The 16,443-nt window shown below is 35.3% G+C and overlaps 2 protein-coding genes across 2 annotated transcripts; both read right to left on the bottom strand.

Moving 5' to 3' along the window:
• Positions 1 to 5,722: 5,722 nt before the first annotated feature.
• On the bottom strand, positions 5,723 to 8,693 carry LOC106426434 (alcohol dehydrogenase-like 3). The gene is made up of 10 exons (XM_013867157.3): positions 8,349 to 8,693; positions 8,140 to 8,276; positions 7,998 to 8,047; positions 7,552 to 7,904; positions 7,060 to 7,142; positions 6,872 to 6,947; positions 6,660 to 6,721; positions 6,463 to 6,558; positions 6,190 to 6,351; positions 5,723 to 6,092 (listed from the first exon to the last, which is right to left on the bottom strand). The coding sequence occupies exons 1-10, from the start codon at positions 8,383 to 8,385 to the stop codon at positions 5,964 to 5,966; spliced, it is 1,185 nt and encodes a 394-aa protein (XP_013722611.2). The 5' UTR covers positions 8,386 to 8,693; the 3' UTR covers positions 5,723 to 5,963.
• A 1,932-nt stretch (positions 8,694 to 10,625) lies between these two features.
• On the bottom strand, positions 10,626 to 12,752 carry LOC106426459 (polyadenylate-binding protein-interacting protein 11). The gene is given in 10 exon segments (XM_048757086.1): positions 10,626 to 10,948; positions 11,031 to 11,113; positions 11,116 to 11,259; positions 11,330 to 11,377; positions 11,459 to 11,518; positions 11,590 to 11,702; positions 11,779 to 11,851; positions 11,928 to 11,972; positions 12,054 to 12,161; positions 12,245 to 12,752. Coding segments are annotated over 10 exon segments (1,074 nt in total). The 5' UTR covers positions 12,587 to 12,752; the 3' UTR covers positions 10,626 to 10,890.
• Between the last annotated feature and the right edge of the window lie 3,691 nt (positions 12,753 to 16,443).

Below are 16,443 nucleotides of genomic sequence, written 5' to 3' on the forward strand. Positions count from 1 at the left end.
TCGACGATCATGTTCGGATCGTTCCGCATCTTGGTTATGTTATTCGTGCTGATGCGCCCGCTACATATTTGCCTAAAATCCCTGCTGTTGGTCAGGCGCTTCCCAACGCTTCCAAATCGGGAAATCTCATGCTGGACCGATGATAGCCGTTCGGGTATCTCCGGTTTCCCCTGATCGCTCTGATCTTTCTTTTCGTCATCCGCCGGTGCTTAGTGGGTCTTCGCCTGCATGCTTGCTTAGTTGATTCTTTGGTTACTCGCTGGGCTTCATTTTTAGGTATAATGGCAAGGATGGCTTTATTTCTGATCGAGAGGCGTGTGATCGCTTATGTCATAGATTATTGACGTCTGTAGGTGCCTCCGAGAAATCTTCGTTTATTTTCAAGAATTTATATGGCGATCTCGTGATGGCAACTTTTCGTGTAAGCTCCTTGTTTTCATAGGCTATTTTATGAAGCATTGATGTCCTGGTTTCTTACTATTTTTCCCCTCCTCCCCCTCCTTTTCTTAGTTAGAGGGTCGGAAGATTCAGCTTATGACCGGCAAGGATAAGAGAGTGAAGAACTTGGATCGATCGTTGGAACGTATGACGGAAGAGGCCGAGCAGGATCGATTGGATGCATGGTTTTCGCAATCGAAGGCTGATCCTCTCAAGGCTTGCATTGTCGATATGACTCAAGCTCTTGAGAACTGAGAGATGAAGCTTTGTGCAGTGGAGAGCTCTCGGCATGACAGTGTTAATCGTAATCAAGCCGCTGAAGTGGAGTTTCAAGGGATTCGGGCCGAGGTAGTTTGATTGCGCTCCGAGATTGATCTGGCGAAGGCCGCTAATAAGGTCCTCGAGGAAGAGAGCGAGGTTTAATTCACGAAGCTGTAGGAGTCAAATAATCGTTGCATTGCGGTTGAGCGCTCAGTTGCACGGAAGTTTGTGAAATCAGTTTATGATCCTTGCTTTGGATGGGTTCGGCGATATGCCGCCGATCAGGAACAGGTTTGGGTGGCACATGTTGAATTTCACCGTATGTTCGGTTCTCTTGGCTACCTTGGTGTTGTCAAGAATGAGCATGTTTTGCCGGTCCCTTCAGATTTTGTGGCGGGTCTTGTAATCAATGAGAGCTCGTATCAGGCGAAGGTGGAGTCAATGGATGAGCCCACCCTTGACGTTGAGGATTTAGAAGTTTCTCACGACGCGGTGCTCGGATCATCTAGCGATGTGCCATCAGTTTCTTCGCATTCTTGAGTGTATTGTATGTGTTGTCTCTTTTTTGTATCATTCTTTTTTATATAAATTGTTCATTATTTTATGTTTCGTTCATTCTTCATAGCTTTTTTTGTGTGGATGTGCGCTTTGTAAGCGACTCTTTTCTTTTGTAAGCAATTTTCGCTTTGAGGTTCATTTACGACTCTGCCTCGGCCAAAATAAATCGAGCGGGTGATCAGTCCGCTATGCTCATATGGAGCGTGATTTCGCGGATTAAATTGGGACACTGTCTATGTGTTCGTTCAACGTTGACAATTAATTTTTATTCTTGTGACAGTTCTCGTTTATGGGGATCTATCCCTCTTTCCTCGAGGAACTTCAGCGTAAGGGAGGCGTTCCTGATTTAGACGAGTTTTCTTAAAATTGAAAACAAATTAAATGAAGTTGATTAAGAGGGCTTGAAGCACAAATCAAAAGTGAAAAGAACTTAGATAGGTTAATCAAACTGAAAATACCGTTAATAAACAATTCGTCGACGGACTTCTACGGCCACCTCGGGCTTCTACGACTTGGGCTTTTTTGGGTGGTGTCTAAGCTTCTCTGTGGAAATCGTAACAGTTTGGGCTCATGCATGCCCTGCTGCGACCATGGTGTGTTCTTGCATTCGTGGTTTGGTAGTCGGGCTGCCTTGCCTCGTGGTTGGTAGTGTAGGCTCCACGGTACTCGTTGTAGAGGAGTTTCTGAAGTATCCTGTAGTTTTTGGTGGATTGTCCGACTGCGCGGTGATATTCGCAGAACTGATTTCTCTCTTCGGTGTCGCCGGCTTGTTATCGATAGGTCTGATCATCTTTGTTCGCAATTTTGCGTCTGTATCTTGTGCTGTCGCACTCTTCGCGACCCACATATCTGACCTTTCGCTTGTCGTATCCAAATTTTCTTTCCGCTTTTGTTATCTCGGTTTTGGCAAAGATTTCCGTTCTCTACAGCGCCTCTTCCATGGTTCGTGATTTGTCGAAGATGAGCTCGTCTAGGATGTTCGAGTCGCTCGATAGGGCTTTCTGAAGGGTAGTCAGGATGATTGCGTCGGACATACGATGTATTGTCGCGAACTCGCTTATTCTCTCGGCTACGTATCCTATTTGGAGTTTGGTTTCGAATCTCAACTAAAGTTGAGTTTCGCGAGGAGGTTAGAAACCGCGTCTCAGGGATTGTCTGCTCTTTCTTGGAATTTTTTTGTTTCTCGTGTTGTCATACGAAAATGGTTGCCAAGTGGTCGAAATTCTGAATCGCTTATAGCTCGATGCAGACAAACCAGCCGAAGGCACCCCCTCGGGGTGTTTTACCAACAGTTGGCAGTAGAATGCGTTATGCTCCTCCAGATGGAATTGTGTTCGCTCAAGTGTGTGGATGAAAGCGGAAAGTTAGTGCTTCGGGTCGGTTTTCCCATCGTAAGTCGGGATTTCTGCACGTGGGTTGTGGATGAGGTATTTTCGAATTTTTTGGAGAATGGGATGTTCCTCGTTCCCCTAAGGATGTCAGGGTTTCTAACCGGAGGGTAGAGGATATCGACCTTGTAGATTACGCAGTGTTCGTCTTGCTGGACTTCGATGAAGGGTTCTTCGGGGCGGTCTGGATACCCTCGCTCGTTGGTTTGAGATAGTTCGTCGTGAAGATTTTCCCCGGCGAATAGTAAATGTAGAATCGAAGTGACGCTGTTTTGCTCTCGGACGGGGGATGCGGTTTCCTTGCATGGAATATTTCCCTTGCTGTCATGTGATATCGCGAGGGCGTGGTTGGTTGGTTTGCTATCGCTCTTTGTCTCAAAGTCATTGTCTGGATCGTCTAGTTTTCCTCCGAATGGTTTGTGACCGGGGGTTACGGGGCGTTCTGTGGCAGCGACCGCGACACCGTTTCCCGAATGGTCTTTAGAGTTTTTGCGTTTTGCCATCTTAATTTCTGGATCCGCATATGTAGTTTCCATCTTTTCGAAATGTTTCTTTGAGTTGAGAGATTCCTGATTTTTCCTCACAGACGGCGCCAAATGTTGAAGTGTGAGTTCGTGTATATGATTAAGAGGTGATTAAGATTATTAAGGGACAAAATTCGGAAATCTAGTTTCTATTTGAAGAATATTGAAGTACAAGAGGAGATTACAAACGTGAGGCGAGGTAGATATTTGAATCGAGCTCGCTCTTACAAAGTATTGAGATAGTTAAGTAATTAAATTCTATATGAGTTCGCTCAGGAAAAAAAGTCTGTCATCTGATCGATTAGGAAAGATCTTCTTTTATAGGCGAAAGTGCGCTCCGAATCCGATAAAAGATAGCTGATCGTCCTTTGCGATGAGATCATATATTCGGTCCATATCAGAGTGATGTCACATATTCTATGCGGCGCGGATTCAGTTCACCTCGTCCCTAAGCATTTAATACAAATCACTGACTCATTCGTACGCCTTTGACCAGTTGGCACGCCTGCTAGCAGTATGGGTTGCATACTCGTCAAGTCACTTTCATCGCACATGCCTTTTTAACGAGCTGGACCGATCTTTCTTCTTGGACCTAGATTAACAGTGGGGTTTTCCCAGAACCAGACCGGACATTGATAGAGGTGCGCTGTCCACCACCTCTGATTATCCTTATTATTTTTAAAAAATATTTAATCCATTTCGTTCCGTGGTGCGTATTTGAACACCAATAATGCATTTAGACGTTGAAATAGCTAAAATGAAAAAAACGAAAATAGAGATAGGAAAGTGGGAGTGACAGGTTGGAATATCCTCTCCCAAGTAAAAAGGCGATGGTTGGATTATATATGCATCCACATATTTGAATTAGCAACAACTATGTACGCAAATATAAGTAAGTATGTGTTCAACACTAATTAGCAAAAGAAAATGCATATGATCAAGAAATAAAATGATAAAGGCTGGGGATTTTATGTTAAAGTTGTTACCCTACAAGCACTGTTCTTATGATTTGTCTGTTGATGGGATCTTTGTGTTTCAACATTAATAATGATGTTTCATTTCTCTAAATTCTATGCTTAATCATGCTTTTGGGTAGAAAAATTGATGGATTAACTAATATCACATAATGATTAAACACAATTGACTTCTCGATCCTTCACTTTTTCATTTCTATTTACTAATTTTAGTTGAGTTGAATGTGAAGTTTCACCTCGTAATTTGTTCCCATACTAATATTGACCGGTTATTTGGTCATTCTTTTTAGTTAATTTTTCTTTTTGGCGTAAACTTTTTAGTTAAATCACTTTCCATGTTCATATGTATGTCATTAGTTGCAAATCCCAATCTCATATATATTAAAAGAGTCACTTAATGCTTTTATACTACATTGACACGTGTTAGTCTCATATTGATTTCAATTTGAGTATGCTGACGTGTCGGCCTCACAATCATTTAACAATTAATGCGTTCACGTACTAATTTTTTAATTCTATCGCAGACAATTTAATGTGTTCACACTAATTTTTTTAATCAAAATGGGTATCCGAACTCAAATCTGAACTGAACCCGCAATGATTCGAACCAAATCCAAATCAAAATTTGTAAATATACGAATGCGATTTAAATTTCTAATCCTAAAATCCAAAATCCGAATATATTAACTGAATCCGAATGGGTATATGAATGCTCATTCCCAAAAAAAACTATACAGCAAATCCATTAGTACAACATACAATAAATAATCTAATAAACTATTTCACTCTGCGCGCAGCGACAAAATTAAATATTCAAGATAATACTAGAGATTTACCTTAATAGTTTTTTTTTTTGCAACAAACAGCTATTTTATTACTCAAACTTAAGGTGATCTAGGTAACCAGACCGGAATAGAAAAATCAATAAAGCTTCTATTAAGGTTTACCTTAATTGTTACAATGTATAAGAAAATGAAGTTATATATTGTTGGTTTTAGTTCTCTGGTTACCATGTTTGGTTCAAGTGGTCGTATTGGTCTGAGATTGGAAGAGAATAAGTGTCCCTGCCCGTCAAACAAAAAAGTTCACAAATGCCAAAATGATTTTAATCATGTACGATCATTTATATTTGTATATCTTATATATCAAGAATAATCGGCTCTTCCATCATCAATCGCACCAATCAAGTTAATTGATACATTTGAATGCGATGATCTTATGGTTATAGTTGCATCTGGTGTGAGTGGTGAGGCAAAAAGTAAGTTGTAAACTATTCCATTAAATAAAAGGTTTTATGATGAATAACTTAATTAATTAAACATAGGCAATAGTTTTTTTTTTTTGAAAAATAAACATTGGCAATAGTTAATAAGTGAACTGCAATGGTTGGGTTGGTGAAGCAGAGTGAAGTTTGCATGTCAAGCAACTATGCTCACACTGACGTAATTATCCACTTTCTGATTTATTTGATATACGTAGTTATTCGAATGGTTTCAAAAACATAGCAATATAGCATGCACACTACAAGCCACAAGTAACAATTGCATTTTTGACACAAATCAGTTATACGACAAAATAAGACTATTGATTGTGCGTTTTCTATTTCAATAGAAAGAGACATCCACATGTAGTTGCAACGTATGACATAATCGACTGAATAATAAGAACTTATATGACATCACAAGATCATTTGAGTCTTAAACAATCCCTGAGCACAAATAATGGTTGATCATCGCACTACTGATGATATACATATAATTTATAATAGAAGTGTTTGCTGGGTAAATAATAGAGTAATAAAACTTTGGAAATGTGTAGAATTATTTCTTGAGAAACTTAGCGATTTGGAGAAGACAACGAAGAGATTTTCCATCGCGAAGCAGCTGAAACGCATCGTTTATCTTCTCAAATGGAAGCTCATTGGTGATAAAAGGTTCCAATTTCACAACCTACAAAATAAAAAATCCAATCAATCTCCACCAAAACGCAAAACTAAGTCGAGTTAAAGAAGTTTGTGTATAGAATCTAGAGGAAAAAAACTCAGACCCCTTTCATGCATTGTTGAGCAAAACTTGGTAGCTGAGATTTGGGCTTGAACCCGCCAAATACAGAACCAGTGATTTTGCGGCCGTCGAAAAGCTCCATCGGATGAAGAGGCAATGTTCTTGGTGTCGCATATATTCCTACTAGAACCGTCGATCCCCAACCCTATCATTCAATTTATTTAAACAGTTACTTGTTGCTCAAGTTACTAAATTAACTTGTTTGTCAAGTAAACTTAACAACTCGTTGATCACATTAGTCAGAGTCAGGACTTACGGCGTGAGTGGATAAAAAGGCTTCGCGAAGAACATCGACGTTTCCTGTGCATTCAAAACTATAGTCCACGCCTCCTCTGGTCAGCTCTCGTATCCTCTATTTTTTTGGTATATTGATCAATCAATGGTTAAAGTTAATTAATGCTAAGTTGATTTAATAATTATTGATGATTTGTTGTGTTATAAAGTTGACAGTACCTCATGTACTGGCTTTGTTAAGTCTTTAGGGTTTATGAAATCTGTTACTCCCATCACTTTACCTGCAATAATGGTTTGGAGTATGTTAAGCATGTTGAGAACTTCAGATTGCGAATATATGGAAATCTTATTGCAGTGGCTGTTAAGCATCCGCTTCACTTAGTAAGCCGAAATCAAATTAAATTAAAAAAATTTGGAAGAGAAAGTAATACCTTTCTCAAATTTGGAAGCATTGGCATCAACACCAATGATCCTAGAAGCTCCTCTTGCTCGTGCACCTTCAGCAACCTTCAGTTCCCATTCATAAAATATGTATAGAGATATTATTATGAGTTACTATATAAATTAAAACTTAACTTATAATGAGGGGTGTATGGAAAAATAATACTAATAATCTTACAGCGAGTCCAACCGAACCCAATCCAAAGACAGCAGTGGTTGTACCTTCTTTCACTTTGGCAGTGTTCCAAGCTGCTCCCACACCTATTTTTTTTTCTCGGAACGACGACATAACTTTTAATAGGGATACACATACACTTCATGTGACTATTGATTTAAAAATTTGAATATGTATCAGTTTGTACAGCTGTAGATTTCTACAACCATTGATTGGTATCATCAAGTGAATTAACTGCGTTTGGTATAAGAGAAATAAATGGTGTTTCAGAAACCAAGGTCCTATCTCCTCCTTTGTTCCTTAGCTACTCCCAAATCTCACTATATTTGCTCCAAAAAAGGAGATAATAATAACATCCTAATCTATATTCAAAAATCCCAACAAGAAAACAAAAAATTCCGCATTGTTAAAGAATCTATGGACCCAAATTAATGATTCTGTTTTTTCAATAAATCCATAATACGAATTGCTATATAAATAGATCTAATAACTAACCCGTGGAGACCCCACAGCTCAAGAGGCTCATTTGCTTGAGAGGAGCATTAGGATCGATTTTGACAACGCAAGCCGAGTCCAAGACCGTGTATTCGGTGAACGTGGAGGTGTTAAGGAAGTGATAAATGCGTTGGCTCTGGCTCAAACCGCCGTCCTTGTTTGTGGTTGTTGAGAATCTTGTTCCTCCGTCATTAACCATCAGTCTTTTCATTGGATCCACTTTATATCTCTCACATAGATTACTTACCTCTTTCTTACAAACTCTGCATTCACCACATTCTCCATTGAATGCCGGAATCACATAGTCTCCTTCTTTCACATCTTTAACTCCTTCTCCTACACTTTCTACCACTCTGTTCATATCCAGAAGATGAAAAAAAGATGTTTTATTAGCGTCACATGTAGGTTTAAATAGTAGATATATCCCAATGTGAATTGGCATATACCCGACAGCTTCGTGCCCAAGAATCCTCGGAAATGCTCGTTCAGCTTCGTTCTTTTTTATACAAAGATGGGATCAGAATTATATTGTAATGTTAATCAAGAAGCATGATTTTCTAATGATTTGAAGATAGGTGTGTTTATTACCACGCCGGTCCAAGTTCCGAGATCGGTATGGCAAATGGAGGTGTAAAGGATTTTAACCCGGACTTCCATTTCCTGAGGAGGATCGACGCATATTTCTTGTATTACAAGCGGCTCTTTTGGACCCCATGCAACGGCAGCTACATACATGTATCATTATATATTAGCATGATCATGAAAATGATATAACAATCACATTGTGAGCTACTTACCTCTGCAAGTGATGACCTTTCCTTGAGTCTCTGCCATGTTCTTGCTGTTCTTTTCGTTGTTGTTATATTAAAATTGTCTTTCTAGGAGTGTAGCTCTATATATATATCCAGAATTTGGGATCTATATGTCTAATTATAGTGAGCATGTTGAGTCACATGTATAGTATCCAAACTGAGTCAATAATTCCGAAGGAGTTGGGTTCGATAAGAATGATATCACCGGTCAATCTCTTTACTACCGTCATAATGATAATCTCATACCCACCCAATCTCTCCGGGTAATTAAGAACCAAGTTAGCCGATGATGTCTTATTTTTCTGTGTTCCAACTAACTTTCATGTATTATGCACAACATTTAGAGAGCCATTTCTCAAAAAAAAAAAAAAAAAAAAAAATCATGCACAACATCTCAAACGATTTTATCTTCACAATAGATTTGTGAACTCGTTTTTCTTCCTTTGCAATATCAGTGTTACATCCTAATATTGAATACCTAATTGGTACGTCACTTAAATAATCAGCCTCGCGTCGAACAAATTTTATGGTTCTTATAAATTGTGTGCTTCATACTTAAAACGAAAAACTGTACTTCCTCCGTTTTTTTTAATATAAGTCGTTTTAAAATTGTGTACGTAGATTAAGAAATCATTAATTTTTTATATTTTCTAAACAAAAACATCATTAATTATTTACCTAACAACAAATCAACCAATAATAAAATAGAAGGTATATTATTATTAGTTATATAACATTAAGTGCTAATAAATTTTACATAGAAAACCGAAAACGTCATATAATTTGGAACATAAAAATTCATCTAAAATGACTTATATAAAAAAAAACGGAAGGAGTATATATATATTTATAAGAAATAAAACGTGAAATTGAGGGTAATGTATCGTGGGGAAAATAAGTGGTATACCATGGGACTGCACACTTGATATTAAATGGTTTTAATGGCATATCATGAAACTCTCATCTGAAAACAATTTAAAAAGCTTATTTGATAAATTTCTTTTATACTATAATTTGCTTTCTGAAACCTAGAAATAAATGACCGACGGTGCTTTAATCTCTGTTGTTTTCAAATCATGTATCAACCATTGTACCTCCAAAGTTTAATAAGTTAATGGAAGTATGTATTCTACACAAAAAAAAACCAAAAAAATAAATAAATGAAAATAGGGAGAGTTCAAAATTAAAAAGAAGAGGTCTATGAGTGGAACAACGCATTTGTCGTGGTGATTCTAGCTAACTATGAGAGTAACGAAAGTAATACTCCCTTTGTTCCCGAAAGTAAGATATTTTAAATTTTTTACTTGTACTACAAAGATAGATTTTTTATATGTTTAAGGTACTTTTTTATATTTTTAAGAAACATTAAATGAAAATATTTGAATTGATTAAATTTCATTGGTGAAAAGTTATTGAAAAGTGTATAATAAAGTAAAAGAAAAATTAAAGTATAAACATTTATTGAATTCTTAATAAGCTTGAATACTTTAAAAAATCTTATTTTCAGAAACTGATGGAGTATAAGCTTCCGTTAATGATCATATCTAACTCATTTCTATAATATATTCCTTCTGTTAAATAATAAATTTCTCTTATAGAGGTGGATTAGAAATGGTGTAAGAAGGTTGAATCATTAATTAAGAAAAAATATATTCAATTTATAATTTTTAGTGTGGACGATAGAAAACATTAGAGAAAACTAAACTTCAATTTTGACTTATAACTATGACCGGGTTATTATTTTTGTAATTGACCGGTTGATTTAATATTTGATTCCGTGAATACATAAGAAAACATTAGGGAAATATGAACAAAATAGTGAAAATTGGATTTTCGATATTGATTTGGACCTGAGTAGGTGGTTCAGAGTCGCATCACAACTTTAAAACACGTTGTATCTGTGTATCAATAATATTTGGATGGATGCTTGAAATAAATAAAAATTGAAAAGAAAATCACAGTAGTCTTGAAAATGTACAAAACATTGAGAAACCTTTGAACCTAGACTGCATTACATTTGGTATCTTCTCGACGTCACCAAACTTTTTATTTAATTTACTATTTCTTGGAATTTCCTAAAGTTGACTTTTAGAGAAAAACCCAGTTAAGCTAACCGGTTTGGTCTCCATTATAATTCAGCTCAACAACCGCTCATGTTCAAACAAAAGAACACCAAAATTTTACCCCCCCCAAAAAAAAAGAGAACACCACCAAACTTGTGCCATAAATCATTTTCTTTACTTTATCGAAATAGTTAGACGGTAAGAAAAGTAAGAGTTCTCTTTGATATGGTTCAAAGCTCTTTGACATTAAAAGAGTGACATCGAAAACTCTCAAGGCAAGACAAAAGGTAAAAGGAAGAAGCATCACCAGATCCCAGAGTTACATTCCCAAAACAAAGAGATGCAAACAAACATCTTTACACGTCTGTATACTGTTTCGCAAGAGAGAGCGAGACACACACATATATATATATATATATAGAGAGAGAGAGAGACATATGTGGAGAAAACGTGTAACGCTAAGATCAATGCATTGGATGCCTGGGTGATCTGGGACGAACAGGTGTCTTTGAAGGACTCACCCTGAGAAAAGAAAACAAACCATCACCAACAACGAAAACAAAAAGTCTAGAGATAAGAGATTGGCTCTGTCGTTTTCTCTAACCTTATCGGTAAAGAGCCTAGAACAACTCCACTGCAGTTGAGAGCTGCTATCGCGCTTTCTGCCTGTTGTAAAGAAACAAAGGTATAATACTCATTTTGTGCACTAAGCGCTCATCAAGAAAGTCTACAGAGAGAGTAGGAAGCATAAATAATGTGCTTACCATCACGAACTCTACAAAAGCAATACGAGTCGAGTGTTGATAATCGCCAAGGAGCCTCAGACGGAGAACCTGTGAAAAACATCTAATTAGTTATTTTCCCTGTTAAGAGCAAACAAAAGCAAGCTCAAGAGTTGTTCACCTCTCCACAGAAGGATTCGAAGAAGATCTTCACGTCTGATTGAGTAACCTGTAGCAACAAGCACAGGTGAGAAAGGGAGACACTTTCACTTCCATGAGTAAAGCAATATAAACAATTCGAGGGAGTCACCTTCTTGTCAATGTTAGTGCAATAGATAGTTCTAGCACACATCTCTCGCTCATCTTCAGTCTGCAACAACAAAACAAATCGTCTTCTGAGCCTCAAGACTTTTTGCATAGTAAAAAAAAGAAAAGCTTTACCCTGGGCAAGAAAGTCGGGTTAACGGGTGCAATAGCTGTTTTAGAGGGCAGGACTTTCACAGGATAGAATCCCAACATAGTCCCAGAGAGATTCAGAGCAGTCATCGCTCCCTCTATATAACAAACCAATACCAGATAACTTAAAACCAGATCGACTACTCGAAAAAGAATATCAAAGAAATGAAATACCTTCATCAGTGAATTCAATGAAAGCAAAACGAAGAACTGAGTTTGGGTCACCACATATGCGGCAATCAACAACCTGCTTATAAACCAAACACAGAGTTCAAACCCAATGATTGAGTTTTTTTTTTTAAAAAAGAAAAAAGAAGATAAACCTGTCCACAGCTAACAAACAAACCAGCAAGCTGCTCTTCAGTGACCTAACAACATCCACACACACACAAGAAAAAGATGAGAAAAGTCTTTGAGAGGACAAGCATAGAAAAGTGTTTTCCAAAAACCTGTTGATCGAGATCAGAGACGTAGACGGTTCTTCGGATGACATCATCTCGCTGAGCCATGCTTGTGCGAGCATTCATCCTCCGTTTCCCTTGACCAAAGCTCTTCTTCTACACAGAGTCAAAACGAATCCGATCGGAAACAAAAAAGGATAAAAAAAACGAAACAGCTAAGACGATTTGGTGTCCCTTACCAGTCGGAAACCGCCGTTGTCGTTACCGTAGGCGTTGACTTCAAGGGGGACATTTCCGGCGCCAGGGAAAAAGGAGCCAGCGTTGGCTTGTTTGGAGAGGGAGGGAGGAACAAACTCAGCAGCCATGGGATTGAGCTTCGAGAAAAGCTCCTGGAGCTCCCTCATCTCACGCTTGTAGCTCTCCCCACCATCTGACCCCTCGGGATGGGATCCGATCTTGCTGTACAGGCCCTCCTCATCCCCAAGCTCGATCCTTGACTTCTGATCATCGGAATCTTGACTTGTGGGCGAAGACGTCGGCTGGACCACGGCTCCTGAATCTCCACTCTCAACAACCGCCATGATCGACGTATACCCAGAAATCTAAATCTGGAATTTTGGAGGATGGATGGGTTCACGATTTGAGCAAGACAAGGAGAGGAATCAGCATAAGGTGCTCTCTCCAACGAGGGGGAGAAAGAGAGAGAGAAAGATAGATTTATTACCGGAGTTAATAAATGTGTTTGATTGATCATAGTGATTTAAGTTGGGATTTGTTGAGTTACTTGTAACTTTTTTCTACTCACTTGTTTCTTTCTTTCCTTTTTTTTTGTTACCGCAGTCACAAAGCGTACCGGAGTGAGAGCGATCACTCTCATTATGTCTCCTCTTTTTCCCAGTCAATTTTTGGACCGAAGCTAGATTGTAGGGACCTATTTTTATGTTTCAGCATAAATTCTTGAAATTGTGTTTTTTCCTTTTGACTTTAGTAAAGAAGCGATTTAATTTGATCACCCAAAGCTATTAAAACAGAGTTTGAGGACTAGAAAAGTATAACAATAGCCTAATCGGTGATTAATAGTGCTGAGGATGGGACCTGCATTCCCATCGAGCTGATCCACACCCTAAAACAAGCACGATTCGTTATATGTCATGTTCCGAACTCTACAAAGCGTTATTGACTTAGGCCTAGCTATTTAATTAAAAAGCACAGGGTATTTCGGGATTTTTAATAGTATTTAACTATTGTTCCTTTTGTTTCATTATGCAAGGCAGACCAAAGAGAAGCAGAAACATAAAGCCACGCACGCAATTCAATCTTCATTTAACCATTCGCCTTTTAATATACAGAACAAAAAAAAAAATACTAAAAAACTAAATGAATTACTTGCAAATCATAAATTTTTTATGTATTAAAAACTGGACTGTAGGGAAGGGAAAAAAAAACGTCAGGGTAAAACACAGATGTTCAATGGACTATTTTTTTTATTATTCTTTTCTTCTGCCTATAAATAGTATACTATACACAACTTTATTTTTTTCTTTATTAATTGTATAGATTATATCATTAAATTCATTCACTTTTAAACCAAACATAATTCACTTTAAAAATATGATTTAATATTTTCATTTCTCATACATCTATAACAATTTATTGTTAGATGAATTTATTTATAGAAATAATATGTAAAATATATTTTTTCTTATATATATTATCTTCTATATCATATTTATAGAAGATAGAATATATTTAGTTTGTATATTCATATTATTTTTATACTTGTTATATGTTAGATAAATTTATTTATTGTTATACATGTTATTTTTGTATATACTGTCATATTTGATAATTCATATTTTAACTGTATATTGTTATAAATGTTAAAGGTTATTTATAATTACTTAATATCAATAGAATATCAAACATTATTTTTTGTTCTTGCATATACATGTATGCATTTTAAATTTTTAAAATTTTAAATGAAGATTTTCTTGATACAATAACATATATAAAACCGAAAATATCAATTATGTAGTTAAGCCAAATGGTAAGGAAAAAAAAACAATATCGAATAAAAATACAAAAATAAGAGCAAAACAAAAATACTATGTATAATTATTGTAGTTTGTGATAAAGTTTCATATAATTTACAATTTCACTATATTTATTAAAATGATGATATTATTGTTATTTTTCTCAACATGATATTTATTATTTATTTATAATAAGTTGTATTTGTTTAAATATTCATTAAAAACCAATATTTATTTTAGTACAATAATTTATTAAATTAGCCCGATCTGCATGATCTACATTTGTTCTGTTTGATCTGCGTTTTTGTTTGATCTGCATTTTTTTATCTGCATCACTCATTCGAAGCAAATGTTGTCTATTTTTTTTGCAAGCGAATTAAAAAAATAATTAAATTTTCTCTTTTATCCCTATTTAATATCCATGTTCTAAATATCGGCCGCCTAGCCGCCTAGGCACTACGCGTCACTCTTCCGTCCCGATTTATGTCAAATCGTTTTAAAAAATCGGATATCCGATTTTTTTCGCCTAGACCGCCTAACTGACCGCCTAGCCGCTTAGGCGGCCGCCTAATCTATTTTTTTATTATTTTTTTATTATTTTTATTATTTTTTTATTTTTTTTTTATTTTAAATAATATTTTTATTTGTTTATTTGATCTAAAATTTTATAAATATCATTTATATTCATAATTTTGATGAAAATTACACTATATTAAGTTTATATATTCTATTTGTGTGTTTTATACAATTTTAAACATGAAAATGTATTAATGTTATACACAATTAAAGATTAACATGTTTTATAACATAGTAAACCATCTAAAAATTCCGTCCCGCATAATTTTCGATTAATCCCCGATTTTCTCTTTAGGCGCTAGGCCCAACCCAACCGCCCGACTAGCGCCTAGCACGTTCCCGAACAGGGTTTAATATATTAATTTGTTTGAATTTGTCAACTAGTGAGTTAGAAAATAAGGTAAAAGTGGAAAAATATTTAATATTTATCTTGACAATGTAAAACAACACTTGTAACAATATAAATTTTAAAAGTTATTAAGACACTTAATATAAAACGGAATGAGTATTATGTAGCTACATATTAAATATGTTGTTAAGTTATATTATCGAAACATAGTAGGGTGATCTCCGGTTTATGTAATAGTTACTGCATTCCCAGTTTGAATCCCTATGCAAAGCAGTGCCGGTCCGGTATCAAATGGTGCTTTAGGCGCATTTGAAAAATAATGACCCTTTGGTACAATTTTGTTTTTTTTTTTGCATTTTAAAATTTAATTTGGTTTTTAAATAAATCATATAAATATCAATACAAATTCTTCTGATATTGTAAAATTGTTCATCAAATTTGAATATTCAACTGTTTTTTTACATCAAACGATTATTTTATTACTCAAATTTGAGGTGGTCTGACGAACCGGACCAGAACAGACGAACCAGTATAAAACATGTATCTATGAAAGGATCTTGTTTTCTTAACTAATGAATAATCAACTATTTTATATTGTTTATAATCTATTAATATTACCAATTTTTATATTTGCACCTAGATAATTCTTCTTGAACATTGATTTCGGAAAACCAACGACAAATGAAATTTATTACTAATGTGTGAAAATAAGTGTTTGGATAATAACTGTCTATTTCTACTAGAAACTAGACTCTAACCCGTGCATCCGCACAGATGTTTTTTTTGTTATAAAATTCAATTTTTAGATAATTTTGTTTCGTTTGGGTTTCAGTTTTTTGATAATTTTGGATAATTTAGCTGAAACTACAGATCCAAGTTTTAGTTTTGGACAAAATTTTGAGTAATTCAGATAAATTCTAATATTTTAGATAAAAAAATTCATCAAATTCGATTCTTTTTGGATAATTCAGATAAATTTAAATTATTTAGATAAAATATTGAATATGACTTTATGATTTAAATTTTCTAAAAAATCGAATTACTTGAATAATATGGTAACAAAATATAAGTTAATATTATTTAATTAATTTTTTTAAATGTATCCTTAAAAACTTGAATAATAGTTAAAGTTTTTTAAAAAATAATGTTGTTAACAAAATTTCGGATTCTAAAATTTTTTTTGCAAATATTTTATTTTAATATCATTTGAAAGTATGTTTAATATGAGGTTGTATATGTTTACTAAATTACTATACATACATACGTTTAAATAGATAGTGGTTGTATATTATTTCACCATAGGCTAATCTGACATATAGTATGACCATACTAATTAATATTAGTGATATATGTTTAGGTTTCTTTGCATATTGTAGTAAAGATGACTATTTTCTTGATTTGAGATATGGTCAGATGACAATAGCTGATTAACGTACCTGCATTGTAGTATGATAAATCTTATTCATTAAAATAGTTTTAA

This window comes from Brassica napus, chromosome C5 (genome assembly GCF_020379485.1).
Source record: "Brassica napus cultivar Da-Ae chromosome C5, Da-Ae, whole genome shotgun sequence".
NCBI classification, from domain to species: Eukaryota; Viridiplantae; Streptophyta; class Magnoliopsida; order Brassicales; family Brassicaceae; genus Brassica; species Brassica napus.